The sequence below is a fragment of the Anguilla rostrata genome, chromosome 7, assembly GCF_018555375.3.
Source record: "Anguilla rostrata isolate EN2019 chromosome 7, ASM1855537v3, whole genome shotgun sequence".
In the NCBI taxonomy this organism is placed as follows: Eukaryota; Metazoa; Chordata; class Actinopteri; order Anguilliformes; family Anguillidae; genus Anguilla; species Anguilla rostrata.
Window position 1 is genome coordinate 33,931,331 of NC_057939.1, and position 21,746 is coordinate 33,953,076.

The 21,746-nt window shown below is 38.7% G+C and overlaps 2 protein-coding genes and 1 long non-coding RNA gene across 4 annotated transcripts in view; 1 reads left to right on the plus strand and 2 right to left on the minus strand.

Moving 5' to 3' along the window:
* Positions 1–10,700, minus strand: part of LOC135259573 (probable E3 SUMO-protein ligase RNF212) — a 57,700-nt gene extending 47,000 nt beyond the window's left edge. The window contains exons 1-2 of the mRNA XM_064344085.1: positions 10,647–10,700; positions 9,620–9,678 (exon numbers count right to left, since the gene is read on the minus strand). Of these exons, the coding sequence (XP_064200155.1) occupies positions 9,620–9,678; positions 10,647–10,675 (88 nt within the window). The 5' untranslated portion in view covers positions 10,676–10,700. The remainder of the gene's footprint in view (positions 1–9,619; positions 9,679–10,646) is intronic.
* The window catches only part of LOC135258515 (ribonuclease inhibitor-like), a 362,007-nt gene that overhangs the window by 196,877 nt on the left and 143,384 nt on the right, over positions 1–21,746 (plus strand). The window lies entirely within an intron of this gene.
* Positions 14,513–21,746, minus strand: part of LOC135259574 (uncharacterized) — a 39,754-nt gene continuing 32,520 nt past the window's right edge. The window contains exons 4-5 of the long non-coding RNA XR_010331329.1: positions 15,274–15,348; positions 14,513–14,818 (exon numbers count right to left, since the gene is read on the minus strand). This is a non-coding gene — a long non-coding RNA (uncharacterized LOC135259574). The remainder of the gene's footprint in view (positions 14,819–15,273; positions 15,349–21,746) is intronic.

Consider the following 21,746-nt stretch of genomic DNA (forward strand, 5'->3'; position numbering starts at 1 on the left):
CAAAAATTCAGATGCCTGTAATATCCGTGTTTTTTGAGATATCTGCAACTGCTTTGACATGGTACAACATGGTAGTGCCCTCTTCATGGCCAGTCCGCTTCAAGTCCCTAGATTGTTGTTGTAAAAAGTTATAAGAATTTGAAATTTGCATTGTATTAGCATTAGCATTAGCTTCCCGCCAAAATTTCAAATGCCAGTAATTTCCTTGTTTTTGAGATATCTGCAACTGCAATTTGACCATTTCCAGGAAAAGAATAATAATAATAATAATACTAATAATAATAATAATAATACTAACAAAAACAATAGGGTTCTTACTTCGTAAGACCCCTAAATATAGCTGCAAGCAGCAATGCGGGGCCCTACGGACATGTCCATGTAAATACTAAGTGAATGAGAAAAGAGTCCAAGTGGCATAGATTTCAGGATTTTGGACAATCTACATACCCGTGCGTGAGACCATCCAACTTCTGGTTCATGAGAAACATTACTTCTAAATATGAATGTGCATTAGCATGGAGTGCCAACTTTGTCACGCCACAAATCACACAATTTTTAACGAAACGACTTGTCCTTCTCTCCCTTGATCGAGAGAATACCCAAGAGTACACATGTGCCATGGTGAGGGAATCAGGGAAAGCGTTCATGAGACGATGAGTTTTAAAGAGTTATATTAGCATTAGCTTCCCGCAAAATTTCAAATGCCTGTAATTTCCTTGTTTTTTGAGATATCTGCAACTGTGCCGACATTGTACGGCATGGTTCCTCATGAGAAATGACACAAGTACACCTGGTTTCATGAATTGTCATCAAACGAGGTGGAAATGCCAGCATTTTGAAATTTGCTTATTGAATCAGGTACTATAGCGCCACCTATGGACGAATCATGGTCATTCTTTCTGGCATAGTTACTCATGGTCTCTAGTTTCGACCTGGTAATTCATATCATTTTTGGTCAAGGACTTTTTGAGTTATTTGACCATTTCCAGGAAAAGAATAATAATAATTAAAGCCGCAAGCGGCGTTGGGAGGGGTCCAAGCGTTGGCACTATCGCGCCCCCTATGGAGCGATTTAAATATGGCTTTGGCCTCATGATCATATACCTTCACCCAACATATCTACTGAATATCATGATGAACAATGGATTGGAATATGTGTCTGACGTAGTAAAATATTGATGATTTATGGCCAAATTTGTGGTAAGACATGCTGTCTGACGACTTAGTTGCGTCACCACGGATTTGTCCTGGCCGCTTCCCGTGAAGGCCTTCACTATGTCGTAACACTTAGATGGCCCGGCGTGTATGTACAGCTGCAGTGTTTCTGCGCCGCAACTAAAAAAGGTGTCACACTAGTGTTGTCACGATACCAAAATTTTGACTTTGATACTGATACCAGGTTTGGGATCACGATACTCAATATTGAAATGATACTTGAAACTTAAACGATGCTGATTCGATACTCGGTACCTAATGATACTGAAATTACCTTAATAGATCAGAAACGTAATGTCCACAAGGGTTGACCTCATTTTCAAATTCACGGTTTATTAAAAACCTGGTTTATTAACAACCTTTAAGTTGAAGCCTGTTCAACATATCAATAAGCATAGACCTATTGTGTTACAACACTAAACAATAGAAAAATATATTAAATATATTTCAATAATTAAACAGTTGTAAATTAAATGATCTTTAAACAGGTCTTTCACTTTTAAATAGATCTAAAAACAGCATATTTTAATAACAATACAGCATCTTCCTATAATAAAATATTTCCAAATTAGAACACCTATTGCTACTGAAGTGAACTGAGTCAAAGCTTGCGCTGTATCAAGGAGCTGAGTGCACAAGCGCAAGTCACCTCACTTGGCAACCTTAGTTGCTACTGCCATCTAGCGAAGATTCTGACAAATTACACTTTTCATCCTCTCAATCAGTAATGCGGGAGACAATTTTCCCTGGCTTTTACATTTGACTCAAAACTACCGAACGTCAGAATATTCTAATACCGAACCGTTTCTTTTTCTTTCTTTTTTTTTAAAGTACCGAGAAAGTGCTGAAGTTTTGGTATACCGTGCAACAGTACGTCAGACACATATTCCAATCCATTGCTCAGCTTAGCAGAGAATGCACATTTCAGAGCACCACAGAGACAGATAGAATAATAACACATAAATACACATTTCAAATAATAAATACGACATTGAGAAAAAACAAAAAAAAAGACGAAATATCAACTCGTGATCTGCGTGCTGCGCGCAAAGTAGCCTACTGTTTTATTTATCTAGACATTGGCAGATAAGAAAATGTTCGGTTACACTGACCTATAAAACGCTATTCCAACAGCAAAATCAGACATGTTATACATCGTTAGAAAGCTTATACTCTCACCAACTGAATAAATGAATTGTCAATCAAGCCAAATTGTACTAAAAAGGGCGACAACGCCGTAAGCAACAGGTGTGGTATTACGCACAGCTATTTTTGAAAGTAGCCTACCCTGTTATCACAAATGCGCATATATTTCACAGACGGATTGTCCAAGAAAATATATGACCACTCAGTCGCAAAAGGGACGTCTCTACGCGTAAAACCATTGATGCAATTGTATATTTATTCAATGTTTAGACCCAGATATTGACTGTAGAATGACATGGTATAATTTTTTAAAACTTTGTCTCGTTCATTTTGTTATTCAGTGAGCAGCGTTTTCACTGCTGTCTTGGCATATTTTAGGGTTAATGTCGGGTTTATCTTGTTGCTACGGAATATTACATTACATTACAGGCATTTGGCAGACGCTCTTATCCAGAGCGACGTACAACAAAGTGTATAATCATAATCAGGAACAAGTGTGTCGAAAACCCTATAGGGCAGTAGCCTACCATTCCAAGTGCAGGGAACAACCGCATAGTTCAACTTGGACCCTGTAGGTTAAACTGATTAACACTAACACAAACAAGAACAGCAACAACGCAGTCTATGCAAAAATACAAGCAATAGTTAAGACGAGTTAAGTCACCTACGAAACAGCTAACTAGTTACAACCCAAAGCTTACAGTCAATGTAGAGATTAAATTGAGAATACGATTTCTCTCAGCATAATGACGGATTTCAAAGACTAAACGAACTCACCCGATATTGTCTTCAAATGGGTCCATGCTCAAGAAAAGTAATTATACATTCTCTCAAAAAGCTTTTACTAACAAACTCTTGGTAGCCTACCATGCACTCTGGCTGGCACTGTCTTCCATTGCTTCCGTGACGCTCAGACCCTCCCCTCACTGCTAAAACCTAGACCCTACGGTGTCGGATTACTTGCGTCGCCCTGGATGTCGCTTGCCGTAAAGAAGTTTACTAGATGTCGTAGCACTTAGATTTGGAGCTCCAGCTCTTCCGCACCCCACCTAAAGAAAAAGTCCAAATGGCGGGCAAACCATATGGCGGTCATAGGTGGTCCCAATAGAAAAGTTGTAGAGCACATTCAGATGCATCAGTCGATGAGGTTTTGTGTTGATCTGACTTACGGTGTGGGAGTTATGGCCTTTTAAACATGACCCTTTGTTATAGCGCCACCATCTGGCCGACATAGGTGATTTGTAGTGCCTGAGTAGTGGGGGGCCATAGGAACCCACCTACTAAATTTGGTTGGACTACAACTTATGGTTGCTGAGCCTCAGACATTTTAGCGGAGAAAACTTCCACGCCCCAACTAAAAAGTCTAAATGGCAGGCAAACAATATGGTGGACATAGGTGGTGCCAATGACAAAGTTGTACAGCACGTTCAGATGCATAGGTCCATGAAGTTTTTTGTTTTTTGGGAGTTATGGCCTTTTTACACAAAACCCATTGTTATAGCGCCACCATCTGGCCGACATAGGTGATTTTTAGTGCCTGAGTAGTGGGGGGCCATAGGAAACCACCTGCCAAATTTGGTTTCTCTAGGACTTATGGTTGCTGAGCCTCAGACACTTTTAGCGGAGAAAAATAAGAATAATAATAATAACTAGATAATTCCTGCAGAAATTGTGAAGTGTGGTTGCCGCCAATGCAAAGTCGACTTTCTGCTTGGACAGAGTGAACAGTGGTAGGAGTTATAGGCGGTTGCTATGGTGTTGCTAGGGTATTCTAGGTGGTTGCTAGGATGTTGCTAGGTGGTTGCTATGGAGTTATAGGTGGTTGCTAGGGTGTTGCTAGGCAGTTGTTATGGTGTTCCAGGTTGTTGCTAGGGTGTTGCTAGGTGGTTGCTATGGTGTTCCAGGTGGTTGCTAGGGTGTTGCTAGGTGGTTGCTATGGTGTTCTAGGTGGTTGCTATGGTGTTACTAGGTGGTTGCTATGGAGTTACAGCCGGTTGCTAGGGTGTTGCTAGGCATTTGCTATGGTGTTCCAGGTGGTTGCTAGTGTGTTGTTAGGTGGTTGCTATGGAGTTCTAGATGGTTGCTAGGGTGTTCTAGGTGGTTGCTAGGGTGTTGCTAGGGGGTTGCTATGGAGTTCTAGGGGGTTGCTAGGTCTTTACTGAGTCACGACCCATAGTTCTCTATGACAAACGGTTCAAAAGTTATGAAATATCAAACATCGGCCAATCAGGAAGGGGGTAGAGGCTGATCTACACCAATGGACAAAGGACTCTCTACCATGTCCAATGAGGCATTGCACAATTTGTGGGCAATTTTTCCCCATAGAGATGAATGGCAGAATGTTCAAATCTAGAGAGAGACCAGAGTACTGCTGCTAGAAGACAGAGCATTGTGACATCACAAGGGTGAGAAGACAGAGCATTGTGACATCACAAGGCTGAACATTCTGCCATTCATTCCCTATGGGGAAAAATTGCCCACAAAAATTCAAATTTTTCAAAAACCGTGCAACCAATCTTTCCACAAAGTAATAGCACACCATTCCCGATGAAGCCGCTCGATTTGACATATTGCACGTGTATGTGGTGCGAAAACTCTGTGAGGAGTAGCGGTCCAAAAATGGGTGGAAAGATAGAATAGTTCGGGTATTCTATCCATACTTCGTAGGAGTAATAAACTAATAAACATAGCTGCAAGCAGCAATGCAGGGCCCTACAAATATGTCCAATCCGGGTAAATACAATGCGAAGGAGAAAAGAGTCCAAGTGGCATAGATTTCAGGATATTGGACAATTTACATACCTGTGCATGAGACGATCCAACTTCCGGTTCATGAGAAACATTACTTCAAATATCAATGCATTAGCAGAAATTGCTAACTTTGTCATGGCACAAATCAAGCAATTTTTAACGAAATGACATTTTCACCCTTGATGGAGAGAATACCCAAGAGTACACATGTGTGATGGTGACAGAATCAGGTAAAGCGTTCATGGGAATTTGAGCGTTATATTAGCATTAGCTTCCTGCCAAAATTTCCAATGCCTGTAATTTCCTTGTTTTTTGAGATATCTGCAACTGTGCTGACATGGTACAACATGGTGCCCTCTTCATGCCCAGTCTGTTTCAAGTCTCTAGATTATTGTTGTAAAAAGTTGCAAGCATTTGAAATTTGTGGCCAAATTTCGTTTTTTTTAAAATATGAGTTTCTCTGCCATCTTGGAATGGATCTCTTAGCTGTTAACACCCTATAGGGAGACATGCACCCTACAGGTACATGGGCAATTTCGGATCAATCGGACTTACGGTTTATTAGAAGAAACCTTTTCTATGTTTTGCCAAATTTTCAGTCTGCTGGAAAATCCATCATGGAAGAATTTATGGGTTCTTGAGGCATATTTGTTCCTCATGAGGAATGACACAAGTACACCTGGTTTCATGAATTTTCATCAAACAGGGTGGAAATTCCAGCATTTTACAAAAACAATAGGGTTCCTACTTCGTAGGACGCCTAATAATAATACTAACAAAAACAATAGGGTTCCTACTTTGCAGGACTCCTAATAATACTAACGATTACAATAGGTGCCCTGCACCTTCAGTGCTTGGCCCCTAATAATAATAATACTAACAAATACAATAAGTGCCCTGCACCTTCGGTATTTGTTAGTATTATTATTATTAGGGGCCAAGCCTAATTACAATACCTTCGGTGCTTGGCCCCTAAATATATGTCACTGTGTATGGCATTTATCTAAAAAAAAAAAAGTGTCAACTAAGGTCAGCGAAATACACAAGAATGTTTCAATATATGGAACTTACATTTTTTATATTTTTTTAATTATTTTATTTGGTTATTTTGTATTATTGGGGGGCTTGTAACCCCCTATCCCCCCTGTAAATTATGCCCTTGCTACCAGTATTCCAATTTCATTTCTTGAACAAGCTTAACCCTCTGGGGTCGAGAGCTCCGCCGGCGGAGCTCGACAAGATGAAATTAACTTTCGTTTCTATTTGGATGATTAACTTCACGTGCTGTTATCATACAGACGCAACAAAAACATTGACAGCAACCTTAGAATCGCGACTTTCCAACGCGCCCATTGGCAAATAATATGAATTGTTTTAAAAGTTTTAAATTTGATCAATTAGACCATGTATGCTTCGTTAAACTTTACTCATTACTATGTGAATTTCGCTCAGCAGGAAATCCGCCCAAATCGCATTCACATGTTAACAACATTATAATTACTCTCCATAGAAGGAGACTAAAGGAGGGGCAACGCGAGATCCATGTGAGAAATGCAAAGTCTGCGAAAGCGGGATAGAATGTCAAAGTGTCGCCTAATTCACTTCTTTTGAGGTGAACATTTCGTTTAATTTTGGAAAATGGTCCGTCCGGAAGCCGACACTGATGAAGAGCGGTGTCATTTCGAACAGCGAACTGATCCAGCTGAGGATCAACTTCATGCGTAAGTATATTTCTTATGATCATATTGGTAAATATCTGTACTGTATTGCAACGTATCTGTGTGTTTGTAGGAATATCCAGCAATATGCGCGTTTGTAAATTCCCACACTACGAACGATTCGAACTATTGCATCTCAAAATTATAGGCTAGGCTCTCCGCGTCTGGTTGTGTTAGAAGTATCAGGTAGACTGTATGTTTTTCGATCATATTGGTAATAAATAGCCCGTGGCGTGGCTAGGATTCTAAAACTGATGTCCTCGCACAATCGATATTAGCATACTGTAAGTAAATTTGGGAAATAGCAATATAATAACCACTTAGCTAAACAGACCTAGCCTACTTCAGATTGAGGCATTGTTATTGATGAGTTGCGTGTAGTTGAGCTGGAATATCAATATATAAAATAGTGTTTATTTAGTTTAGCTGATGTTGTTTCGTTGATAGCTTGCATTATTTGTAAATGTGTGCTGTATTACATTCTCTGTGTGTTTGTAGGAATATTCACTAATATGCACGCTTGTAAATTCCCACACTACGAACGATTCTAACCATTGCTTCTCAAAATTATAGGCTACCTCTCTGCGTCTGGTTGTGTTTGTTTGGTTCTTTGTTTGTATATGATGTAACCATGTCACATTTCCTAAGTTTTGTTTTCATTAGTTAGTGGTTTGCCCCTTTTTTTAAAGCACATGTAATTTTCACCTGTTGAAGGAAATGTGCTATATAAATAAAGTTTGATTTGATGTCACATTTCCTAACAATTTTGTTTTTATCATATTTACAGAGATGCTGATCAGGAAACACGGCCTAGTTCACCACTAGCTAAGAGGCCACGCAAGCGTTGCAAGAGTACACCAGTCTCATCTCATCTTCCATGCGTATAGTTTGCTTCAATAAATGTTCTGAAAATCAAAAGATGTCTTTGTTTCTGTCTTCTAAATGGCTCACTGAGTCTATGTCTTAGTGGTGGGGAGGCATGCAGCCAGGTGTGAATAGCCTACTTAACTGGCAGGTCGTCCTACCCAATGCATATTCATTACAGAAAGGTCATTTGCCCTCCCATTCTCACCTGGTGTTGAAAAATAGTAGTCACAACACTAACTTTTAGCAATTTATTTTATATTTCTCATTGGATTTGCTAAAATATTTTGTCATCTTTTGATACCCAAGACCTTGATGAACACATTTCAGTGACCAAAAGTCTTAGTCACAATTGTTTAGTGTGTTTTATTACAACATTCTTGTGCATGTTCAAAACTACTGTTTACAGTTTGTGTGTTTTTAGAGCAGTTTACAATCCACACATGATTATGACTTACTGCTGCCATATTATTGTAGCTGATTTTGTGCTGAAAACAAAGATATGAAACACTTTGGAATCACTGTATATAAAGTTGATGAAATTTACACAAATGTCAGAGCATCGCACAATCACCAGTGTGCCTCATTTTACCCTTAGACCCCAGAGGGTTAAGACCAGTCAACATGCACTCCAGAGAAGGGTGTTCCTGCAGGTGTTAATCCCATACTTTGAAAATGTTAAATGGAAAAATGGGGGAATGCTTTGATCATCAGGATGACCACACCATCCCGTATGGTCCAAGAAAGTTCTATGGAAAATAATTATTCTGCATTGATGCACAGTAAGACCCACCCCTCAACTCTCAAACCCCTACGTCACCGCAGAGTGAAAGGACACCTCAGGTTTAAGCCTGGACAAGCTCACGTTCAGCACTCAAGCCCTGTTTGATTGTGCGTGTGCTCGTTAATTGCAGGTAGACTGCTTCAAAGTGTCTGCCATCCACATCTCCTATTTTGACGCTGCAGAAATGCTACTTCACAAGGCTCTCTCCCTGCTTTGATGATGAGGCAGCGAAGCAACAACGCAATTAGTTTGATTAGCAGTCCGTGCTCCACCTGAAAGCGTCAGGCTCAAATTAAAGGGAAAATGGATCCTGTTGCCCTGTGCCAGTAAAGACAACCACAATCTGTCACAATAACAGGCCTTTGATAACGACCGCAGCTATTAAAAAGCTCAACTGCAGAACTACGGTGCTTGCGTCCTGACCACTATGGGGCTTGTGTGAAGGGGATAAGACAGGGGCTATCAGTGTGTGTTGGAGGATGGCTTGCAACTCTGGTATTCTAGAGCAGCACTGGAAGGCCAAATGTAAGAACAGCTGTGACCAAGACATTCATCCTCAAAATGGTGGAATGTGAGGGGGGTCTTAGAGAGGTATAGGCTTTGATAGTAGCTTGTACATAAGAGAAGCTTCCCCTGCTGATGTCCAATAGCCCAGAACAAGAATTCTGAACTTAATATAAGCCTCAATTGGTTACCAGGGGAATGGGAACAAAAGACAAGAGATGTGAATATTTAAATAAAGAAAGAAAGTTTTGTTACAATGCATGTACATTTAAATAGAAATATAACTTTAGAATTATGAGTCAGTTTACCCCTTTGGGGATGAATATCTTGGTCGCAGCTCTTCTCAAGTTTCTATTTAAAAGAAATCAAAACCTTTTTGATTTGCTTCCACGAGTTAAGTACTTTTTAAAAGTCTACCTGGAAACAGAGGCACTTTTAGCTGGTACACTTGTGGTGATGCCGTAGAGTTAGGCAAGCCACTAGCATTTCACTGATGAAGACAATATGCTGAAATATTGTATATCTTTTAGCCCGTTTAGCGTCATCTTTATTAAAAATGTTCAGAGCGGATATTTTCTGAATGGGGTTAGCAATAAAATCTGCAATCTTTTGAAAAGGCGAAACTGTACTGTCTTACTTGGCATTGAGGCACCCAAAGAGGGGGCAATCCGGACAGACTGCTGACCTGCTTTCACGCTGCAGGGGAAAAAGTCAACATAAAACTAACATTACAGTGATAAGAAACTCAGTTTGAGACTAATATTAACTTCCACCCATCAATCTTGCTACTCGCAAAACTTAATTGACAATCAACAATCTCAACAGATGATAATGTTAACCAGCACTCTTCCATCTTAATACTCACTGAACTTCACCAACACTTCGCATAACATGGAAATTGATTTTTACTCATTAAATATGATAATGTGCTGCCCTTCATCCTTACTGCAGTACAAGGGTACTTTTTTCAGAGATAATTATTCACGACAAGCTACAATGAAATAAGCAAACATTGCAGCCTGGGTACACAAAGCACACAGTGAAATAAAAAAATGGACCACTCTCCTGTAAAATTTTACAGAATGTTAGCATTGTCACTGAAATCTTGTCTCCTTTAAAATATTAATGACGACTTTGCACATATGCCCTCCATAGCAACAAGCTTTATCCACATTCATAACATGCAAATTTAGGCAGATATCTTTTCCCTGACCTGTTTTACAAAATGACACAATTTGAAAGAACCTCACTTTTTGGAACAGGATCTAGCCTTATAACTGGATATAGAATTAGTGACATTTTCTTTTTGCCATGCATAGCATGAGAAATAACATGGATTCAGAATTTCATATTTTTCCTGATCCATTTTGCCCAGAACACAACTTAATTTTACAATATGACATAAAAAGCACTGGTAGAATGTGGATGTTTTCAGAAACCAGCGACATTTCCTTATAACTAAAAAGTCTGTCAGTACACAGTTTTTCACTGAAAAAAAACCTCTGTAGAGCAGTGTCTAGTTTCACAAGGTATGCTTTCTGTTCAGCCATTTTTCTGCAAAAAAAGCTGATAAATATTATATTCAAAATGGACATATTGTAACACCAGCAGTGGAACTGAATCAATTACTAAACTGCACTGTAAAAAATGTATATAGATCTTACTTGTTTATTATCTGCATCTCTTGTTGCATCTTGTTTATGACTTCTTCTAGTTTCATGTTCTGAACACAAACATACAAGTCTCTTTGTTACTGAAAAAATGTAAAACTAATTTGCCTGTTTTCTTTTACCTCTCTGTAGAGCGTTCATGCTGACACATATACTTCAACAAAGACTGCCAAATCAAAGCTCTTAAGCACAAGGAATTCTGTGTATTTAATTGATAGTATGATACTCATTACCTGTTATGATCAGAGGATAGATTCTATCCACTTGCTCTTTAGCCTTTTAACAACAAATTTAAAAGATTTCAGAGATTTTTCTCTTAAATTTGGAATGGCTTACAATAACATCAGAATTCAAACCACTGCAGTGTCAGACATTAATTTGGAGGACTCTCGCATTCCTTTTTCACCCTGGAATCCACCTGCTGATTGCCATACTCACTGTAATGGAGGACAACTTATGTGAAATAGCTCATGAGGGCTGACAGCAGACCATTTAGTGATGAGGTGATTTTAAAACCTGAATTGAAACCCACTAAGAGATTCCTATCCACAGCATGTTTAGATTTGAGCAGCTGTTGATTTCTTCATAACTCACCCAGTTCCATCAATTCGATTCAATTTCTATATTTTCAGACAGTGTGAATTTAAATTCAGATGGCTTCAGGATGGCACATCTTCTTAAAGCACTACCCTGTGCCCTGTGCCAGCTGCACATTCAGTGCAGTCCCCCAACACACTGATTGCATAGCTTAGCTGGTTTGAAAAGTGAAAACAAGCTAGTAGCATGCACCAGACAGTGTGCTTCTGCATGTTCTCTTCAACTGACAACTTCAACTACAACTTCAAGTGGATGTTTAAGCAATGTGATGGGGATTCCAATTTGAGGAAGATATGAAAAGAGGGGGTGAAAATAGAAAAAAAGTAATTTAAAAAAGCAACACTGACTTGGCTCAATAAACTTGTGTGAATTGTAATATAAGTATGCAATAAGATTTTTTTCTATTGTATTACTTCTAAACTCAGCTCAGAAAAAACATAAAAATTCAATTTCTAGAAAAAAACAATGAAACCTGGATTCCAGAAAGGAATGACTGTTACAATCTCTGTTGTTAGTTTTTGTTTAAATTTGTCTCTGATGCATGTGTCCTATGTTCGAGAAGGTTTATCATCAAATTGGCTGTTTCTGTCTCCGGTTACTGGGTTCGGAAAAGCTGCCGTTTACCATTCCCAGTGGAGACTAGCTTTTTGAATTTGTGCTTGGTATTTGTGGATTGCGATTACTTTGTTGACTTTTGACGTTTGACCTTATTTTTTACTTCTGATTCTTGTTCAGCCCTTCTGGTTTGATCGCTAATTGGATTTCGTGGTTGACCATTGACTTGTTCTATTCGATTCTTTCCTTAGCCCTTCTAGCTGTCTGTCCAGTGGATTTTGTGTGTTAGACTCTGTTTCGTTCACTTCGAACTTGACTCTCATTTTGCCCCTCTGCTCACCGTATATTGACTCCGGTAAGTCCAGTCTTCCCAGATTACATATCCTTCAGTCAGGATACTACTTCGTTGTTTTGCTTTCTTATTTTTCATTTATTATTTTTGAAGGTAACTGGGTGTAATTGTAAATCTTCACAGGGGGTACACTATTCGGTCTCATGGTCTCAGCCTGCAGATTAAGTGTCCTGAAGCTCAGCATTCAATGATGCCCCATACCTGGCAAGCCTTTGAAGAACACCCAGGTTAGTTAGGTTTGGATATGAAGAGTTCATTTGCAAAAACAGATATCTCCATTTTTAGTCATTTTCATAAATCATGTTTTTTTCATGTTTGTGCATTCCAGGTAATATCAATCAAACTGCAGTTGGGTTGTTTTGATCAAGTAAAAATAACTCAACAAAATACAGGTAACTTACAAAATTAAACTTTATTTAAAAATTGTTTTATTTCAAATTTAAAGTTTGTTTTTTGTCAAAAGCCGATAACTCCACCAGTCATTTCTTGTCAAAAGCAGATAACTCCACATTTCATGTTTCAGAGTTTAAAAAAGCCATGTAATGGATATAAGTTTCTTTTAAGGGCAATATTTGACATTCTTTAACATAAAACAAGCAGGTAAAGTGCTGGAAATTGCAACAAAAACAGCCCATTAATGGGCAATATTACACATTTACAAGATCATACCTTGGAAAATCCCAGCTAGACTACAAAACCCCTGAGGATGAACGTGCCAATGTTTTAACCTGCAAAGTGTCATTAAAGACCACAGTTGTCCTTTTTTTAAAGAACTACCACAGTGGTGACCAGACAATCTCATTGCAGAACTGACTCATTGAGGCTAAAGTCTGAGTGCTTCTCGTTACATTAATACCGCATTGATAATTAAATCACCCGGCAGTAAACTACATCAGAGAAATTAGCTGTTATAACCTGTCGCTACACAAAACAGTGCACAAAAAATGTATTGCCAGTCATTTTGGTGTCACCCGCCTCTGATGGTGTCACCCGGTGCACCCCCCGCACCCCCCTAGTGACGCCTCTGAGGGCACATTCGACCCGGGACAAAAGAGACAAATGGCGCTTCTCCACTGACCAGCACGCACAGTACAGGACGGCAAGCATTCGTATCCTACCCATGCCGTGTTGCCTGTTGCGCTTCTGCATTACACAACAGACCCGTGAAGGTAGGAGGAGTCATAGGAGGAGTAAAGCGGAGTAAAGGGTCCTAAATGTGTAATTAGTAATGTATTAATGTTAATTTGTATGTATTTATATACTCTGTACTCTCGTATGTTTTCTTGTATGGGGATGGGACGATATGAAAACTATTTTCACCATCCACCACGTTTTGGTAATGTTCCAACACTCTTGTCATCACTGTTGCATGCATCACAAAAACTTTCACACTACTAACAAACATTACAGTGTGAAATATCCACATTATATAATACCACTAACCTATTTAAAGACACTCATTTTCAAAAATAACGTATATAACCGAAATATTTGAGCAGTAATACTTACATAGGAATGATGACATTTTATCTGTGTTCAGTAGATAGACACAGAGACAGTAAATCAATGACAGTTCTATCCACTTCTGTTTTGCTCCAGAAAACGATATCAGATAGGTCTATCAGCAAACATATGGCTTAGCTATGCCCAGAAGTCCTCAATAATAATAGTATTTTCCAAGAAATTACAAAAAATTGTTGACAACGTTTCGTTAGGTGCAGCGTCTCTTACTGCTAATACGAGTGAATGCGTAAGTGAATGCGATGGTTACGCTGACCTATAAAACGCTATTCCAAAAGCAAAATTAGACATGTTATACATCGTTAGAAAGCTTATACTCTCACCTACTGAATAAATGAATTGTCAGTCAAGCCAGACTAAACTAAAAGGGCGACAACGTTGTAAACAACATGTGAAGGTACCCATGCATCACAAATGCGCATATATTTCACAAACGGATTGTCCAAGACAATATAATGACCACTCAGTCTGAAAAGGGACATCTCTACACGTAAAACCAACGATGAGGTTGTATATTTATGCAATATTTAATCCCAGATATTGATTGTAGATTGACATCAAATGATTTTGAGCGAAAGTTACTCCACATCTACGAGTCGCGGCCATGTTGCGTCACCTGACCTGAATACTGCGCGCTGATTCGCTGAACGGATTTATCGGGTTTTGTTCAAGAACAGCACTGGCGTTTGACGGTTTCTGCTGTAAAATGTGAACTTCCAATGGACAATAACGGCTTATGTGACAAAACGGATTTAGGGTTCAGAATGGGCTGTCTGTTAACAGTAACTCACGGCAGTCAGTTCATTTTTTTAAAGGATGGCGTTTATTGGTTTTTGCAAATGAACTCTTCATATGCAGATAGGGCCCGGAGTTGCTTGTCGGCAGTATCACTTCAAATACGCATTTCCCACTCACTTCCGTTACCCTTTTTCCTGTTATGTCTGACCTATAGCAGGTTGTTAAATGACTGAAGCTTTAAAAGAAGTATAATAAGACTTTCTGAATTTAAATAACATTCTATTATAAATATTTAAATATTTGCATTCATTATCAGCAATACAGGCCTTTTGAAAGCAACACATACCCTCTGTCTGAAATATGAAAGTAGACTCTTTTGGTGTCTCATCTGAAATATTAAAACCTGCAAAAATGAAAAAGGCCTTCAATAAACACCCGGTTACAGCAGAGTGCAACCAGTATTTTACGAGTAACAGGTAAAATAAATTAATACTGCCTCTATCAATAACAATTTTTTCAATCTTGCACAATGCTAACTTATCAATGTTGGCTTGACATGCAAACAAACAATCTCCCTTGTCCAAGTGGAACCTGAATTCCACAAAAAAAATTAGATTTTCCATGAAAAAAGGCCAAAACATTAAGATTTCATGTCAACAGTTTGCCATTTGCCAAGTGAGCTTTACATCTGCTTTTTTCATTCTCAAAAAAGACTGTCTGACAATCTTTGTCTAGAACAAAAAAGAAAATTAATACACTGTGCCCCCTGGCAACAGATATAAAAATAATGTAAACAAAAACAAATAAACAATAACAATAGATAATTATGGACATAGAATTAAAACAGTCGCCAATTACCTTGCTTATCTCAGAAAGGTATTTGTTTGCAACAACACTGACATCAGCAAAGAGGGCCTTTACTTCTGGTCTGCTCTGTGAAAACAAGGCTTCATTGAAGTGACACTTCAGTTATACATTGATTTTCATGTATATTCAGTTCTACAGTGAACCTCGATACAGATTCTGCAGCTACATATAACATATACCTACAAGTTCTGGAGTTAAGTTTAGAGTTTTGTACAGTATGTTGACATTGACTATGCAGTATCAACAAAAATATTTAATCTAAATAAAAAAAGACAAGTTACATACATAAAGAATACACTATCTATACACAGTTCCTAACAGTGTCTGCATAGCCAGGGTTCAACAATTACACTTGCCCACTTGCACAGGGCAAATAAAACCAGGTGTTAGACAAGTACACCTGGTTGGCCACTTGCCTGAACTAGCAAGTGATGATTCAGGGATAATTCACTATTCAGTTTGTTAATTCAGAAATTTAATTGGAAAATGATGTTTTTTTGCCGCTCCAAAAATTGGAATAGACGTATTTGTCTGCTCTTTTTTCCTTATAAATGATAAGATGTTTAACATCAGCCCTCTGGGCTATGTACTACTGTGAAGTTCCAGTCTATTTCTTGTTATGGCATCTTGCCAAAGAAATGCTGATGAGTGAAACTTATCATTTCATAGATTGATTTAAGTAAATAGAACACATAGCTGAAATCAATCTATGAAACGATAAGTTTCTCTTGTCAGTATTTTCTGGGCAAGAAGCCGCCGGTGAAACTCTTCAGACTGGGTCAAATATACCCAGGAAATTATTGGGATTTGAAAGCAATGCAGAAATTCATACAAAAATATTAATATATTATCTTTATCTCGATTCCAAACAATATACATATGGTTAGTGGCTGAATTTACCACTGCTAAATCACATTTAACATGAAAGCGTCATTTACTGGTGATACAGATGTAATTATTATTAAAAATTCACTAATGAAGGTATGGGGAACATAAATCATACTTATCTGTGAAAGATTCTAATGAAACAAGGTTTTCATGCAGTAGATTATTTGTATATTTTTGAACTGACACACTTCTTGTATTATTCTACATTTTGAGCAGCAGATTGCAACAAATATTATCACTGTCATTGTCAGCACACAAGTCTGAATGTACTCATTGAACATCTGAATTAAATTTCTGCATTTTTGGTGTATGAAGTACTGTACCACTTCATGATGTATGAAGTACTGTAGCTAGTGTAAATCTGTCAACAATCTGTCTCATTTGATATGACCATCCCATGGCTTTCCCCAAGGTGTTTGATGACAAAGAGATTTTACATGCATGTTACCTCCTTTTCATCACTTTGCGCAATGGCCCTAGTGGTTGGCAGACCGGCATGCCTAGATTGCTCACTCTGTGCTCCTCCAATCAAATTATGAGTTGAAAACACAAACTCGGTGTTCTAGCTTTATTAGTAGCAATTCAGGACAACTATGCTGAATACAGAGTTTCGCAGTGCCACCATTGTTGCGCTGGTTGTGCATTTACCAAGCATCCCCTTCACTGCAGTCTCATCTGTAAATACACCCCCCACGATTGACACACTGGACAACTGTGTCTATCTGGACCTACATGAAAACAATTTTTTTACCACTAAAAAATTGTATTCCGTCGCAGCAACAAGATAAAGCCAACAATGGCCAAAGGTATGCCAGTACAGCTGTTAAAAACGCTGCTCACTGAACACTGAAATAAACAGGACAAATTTTTCAAAAATGATACCATGTCATTCTACTGTCAATATCTGCGACTAAATATGGAATAAATATACAACCTTACCATTGGTTTTACGCGTCCCTTTCGAGACAGAGTGGTCATATATTGTCTTGGACAATCCGTTTGTGAAATATATGCTTATTTGTGATGTCTGGGTACCTTCCAAAATAGCTGTGCATAAAACCACACGTTGTTTACGGTGTTGTCGTCCTGTGTAGTACAATCTGGCTCGATTGACAATGAATCGATCCAATAAGCCAGATTGTACTACAAAAATAAGAATAAGCTTTCTAACAATGTATAATATGTCTAATTTTACTTTTGGAACAGTGTTCTATAGCTCAGCGTAACCAAAAGTTTTGTCTCTTTATAGCTGCATTACGAATTCAGTCTGTGGCAGCAGTAAAAGACACTGCACTTGGTGAAATGTTATCAATGACATTTCTTGGAAAATGTTAATTTTGAGAAATTCTGAGCATGGCTAAAGCATGTTAGCTGATAGACCTAGCTGATATACTGTTTTCTAATTTAGAAGTGGGGAACGACAGCATTCATTCTGTCTCTGTCTCTATCTACTGAACACAGATGAGATTTAATCGTGCAAATCGTTGCATCATAAGTATTACTGCTGAAAATCTTTCGGTTATATACATTTTGAAATTGAGTGTCTTTAAATAGGTTAGTGGTATTTCATGAGGATACTTCACACAATAATGTAAGTGTTCGTCGGTTCCCTAAATAGTAAATGTGTTTAATGGACCGGATGTGACCTCAACTGGAACATTGGTGGACGGCTGAATATTGTTTTAATGTTGTCCCATACAAGGAAGCATCACATACTGTAGAGTACAGAAAAACATACGAGAGTTAATTATTACACATCTAGGTACTGTACCACACTGTGTGATAATGTTCTTGGATTATTGTTTTTAAATCTGATACCAATGTTTCACCTTAAACCTTAAGGGGCACATGTATATGCTTCAAAATGGACAAAAAGCATTTTATTCATTTTTGGAAAGATTTTGGGATGTTTTTGATGTTTCAGGACCCCTAGATATTTTAAGCCACTGTACTGACAGAAAAGCTTGTAATTCCCACTTGAAAATGATGCAACAGTGAGTTTCTTGAGTCAAAACAGTTGATTTGTAATGAAATGTGTGATTTACTGCAATGCGTTGTGGGTGGGGGGGATCTGAACAGATCCCCGTTCAGACGCGACTGAACGGGGATCTGAAAGCTATCCACACGGGGTGGAGTAACCACAAGGTCTCGAAAGACTAGAGGAAGGGGACAAAGTTAACAAACAGAAAAATAAATACTCCTAAAGGCGAATATCCCAGGAATACACAACTAAGTTAGACTACCCGTGAAAGGGGTGAAAAGAACTAAGTCCAAGGAGTATATAAAACTACATAGAAAACTCCTAGGGGAGATTATCCCAGTCAAACAGGTCTAACAGTAGGTATGAAATATGGAAAGGAGTAAGAAAACTAGACAGAACAGAGTAATATACTCCTCTGGGCGGTAAGCCCTGCCGTTCAATACCAACAAAAATCTACCCAGAGAAAAGGGCAAAACCGAACAGAAAAAGGAGTACAATAAAGCTGTCCCATAAACAGATCTAAGAGTGTAAAGAAGGTGAAAACTAATGATAACAGCCCTAGTACTGATAAAGAAACACTCAAAATGTAATGCCGAGTAAAAGATTATTGTGCAACCTTAGCAAATAATCCCTTAAATCTCAGCATTCAGTACAACAGAGATCTCTTCACAAAGGAAGAAGAGAGACTGTTACAGCACTGAATAGTTACAAAACCACACTGACAGAATTACTGGCTAACGTGTAACAAGAGTTGACACAAAAGCCCTGACTGCAGGGCAGCCGGAAATAGCAATAGTTAAACTATGCGGTTGTTCCCTGCACTTGGAACGGTACTCAGGGCCGGTTTTAGCCTGCTGTAGAAGGGTGGGCTGGTAAAAATAATAGGTGGGAAACTTGGGCGCAGTTTCGTCACTAGGAATGGTGTCACCCAGTGCGCTCGACGGGGGGCCGGGGTGCTGTTGGATGCTGTCCGGGGTGGGGGGGGGTTGTGCTGGCGGGTGTGGGCGCATGTTATGCATTAAATTGATATAGCACTTCTCGTCACATTAAAGACCATCTTGCAGGTTACATTTTTTACGAAATGTGTACTTAACCTTGTCTGTAAATGACCATTTGAAAAGTTAATGCAGGCTTGAATAATTTTTACAAGTCATAAGGGCATTCAGAGGAACTAGTGGCCGTTTTCAGCAAAGCTCCTAAAAACACCTTTTTTTCCTCAACATTGCGTCATATTAGCCCACTGTGCAGTAGTAGTGAGTCTTAGCGGTAGTGATATAGTGAGTTGGTCTTTTCTTCAGTAGTTTTATATTGCATTTCACCATGGTAAATTACTCTGTTTGTGCAGTTTGCACAAACTCCAGCCTGTCAGGGCATACAATTTTCCTAACAGGAAAAGGAACGGTGATAGCTTTCGTGCCTGTGTGCATTTTGTGCAGGTGAAGAGAGGGGACTTCACTGCTGCATTTGTTACAAAATACTCCTGCCGATATTAGACAACCAATACTAGTTTTGTTATAGCCTGATACACGATAGCAAACTTTACAATGTTGTGATGTGAACACAGCGTTAATATCGTTAGCTAACGCCCATAGATACGTGTTCATTCTACAGTCAATATCTGTGACTAAATATTGAATAAACATACAACCTTACCAACCATACATTACGCGTAGAGATGTCGCTTTTGAGACTGAGTGGTCATATATTGTACTGGACAAACTGTTTGTGAAATATACGCGCATTTGTGACGCCTGGGTGCCTTCCAAAATAGCTGTGCGTAATACCACACGTGTTGATTACGGCGTTGTCGCCCTTTTTAATACGGTTTGGCTTGATTGACAATTCATTTATTCAGTAGGTGAGAGTATAAGCTTTCTAACGATGTATAACATGTCTATTTTTGCTTTTGGAATAGCGTTTTATAGGTCAGCGTAACCAAATTTTTTCTCATTATTGCATTCACTTGCTCTGTGGTAGCATTAAAAGACGCTGCACCTAACAAAACGTTGTCAATGATTTTTCGTAATTTCTTTGGAAAATACTATTATTGAGGACGCCAGGGCATAGCTAAGCCATTTGTTTGCTGATAGCCTAGCTGACATCGTTTTCTGGAGCAAAACAGAAGCGGATAGGACAGTGTCATTGATTTACTGTCTCTGTCTCTATCTACTGAACACAGATAAAATGTTGCTATGTAAATATTACTGCTCAAAATATTTATGTTATATACGTTATTTTTGAAATTGAGTGTCTTTAAATAGGTTAGTGGTATTATATAATGTAGACATATCTATAAGCTAACGCTGGTCACTCACCAAGACACCTGCCCAGTTCTCCACTGGTTCTCCTCACACCACAACTCAATTTCTCTCCTCTGACCGTTATTCCTTGTAACCCTGGTCTGTGCCTGTTCTCTTGGACGCCTAGCAGGCTCATAATGGTAAGGCTGTGGTCCGTCATATGCGTTTGCATAAACATTTACAACCTCTTGTGTCAAAACTAGCGTTGAGATCCATTCTTCTTATTGTTCAACATGACCGCTCTCCCTTCTGTAACGTCACTTCTGGGTTGGCGTTTTTTAGATGCCGAAGTAAAATTCTCTCACAAAAAAACAACTCCAGAAGTCACTAGTGTGTATATGTAAGTATATTTTTATGAGCATCTAGTTCCTACATCATTTTCCGACACATTGATTCACTGGGGTCTCCAACCTGCAATATGCTCTTTAACACCACTAATTAAATCAACTGGCAGTACACTGCATCAGAGAAACTAGCTGTTTCAACCCGTGGCTGCCCATCCAATCAGAAGTTAGAAACGGTACTGGTATTTTCTGTGCTATTTTTCCATTGGCTGTACAAAAAAAAATTTTGTACATTTTTTTTCTTAACTTTTGATTGGGTGGGCAAGACGCCCATTTGGGTGGGCTGAGCCCACCCCTGCCCATAGCTACCGACGGCCGTGACGGTACTCCACTCTAGGGTTTTCGACACACTTGTTCCTGGTTATGGTGATACACTTTGTTGTACGTCACTCTGGATTAGAGCGTCTGTCAAACGCCTGTAATGTAATGTAATGGAACTACAGCAGGTGAACCCAATTAGCCCAATCAGGGGAAAGAAGTGACAAGGATGCCCTCCAGTGGCCAAGGATAGCCACTACCACCCAGAACCGTGACATGCATAATTTAGACATTTTGGATAGATTTTGAGACACTGGGTACACTGCTTACTTTTGTATTCATAGATCTTTAGTTGTTATGCTTATTCACCCTTAGATTTTTTAGTTTTCGATCCAGGACATATTGTTTTACCTGCTGTATATTTGTAATCTCTCAGTATTTCATTGCAAACTAAAAAAGTGCAAATTCATTTTTGATTATTTGTTTAGACTATTGCATTTGTGGCACTCTATTTCTTCCTAAATTATGAATGTAAACTAATCCTAATATTGTAAATGGTACAAATGTCTTCTTTCTTTTAAGCAAGTCTTTGTGATGCTCACATCTAGAGTTATAAAGCTTTAAATAGGGTGACCCCTAATATATATAAATGGCATGCAGTTTCTGTCAAAAAGTTTGATGGATTGAAACCCC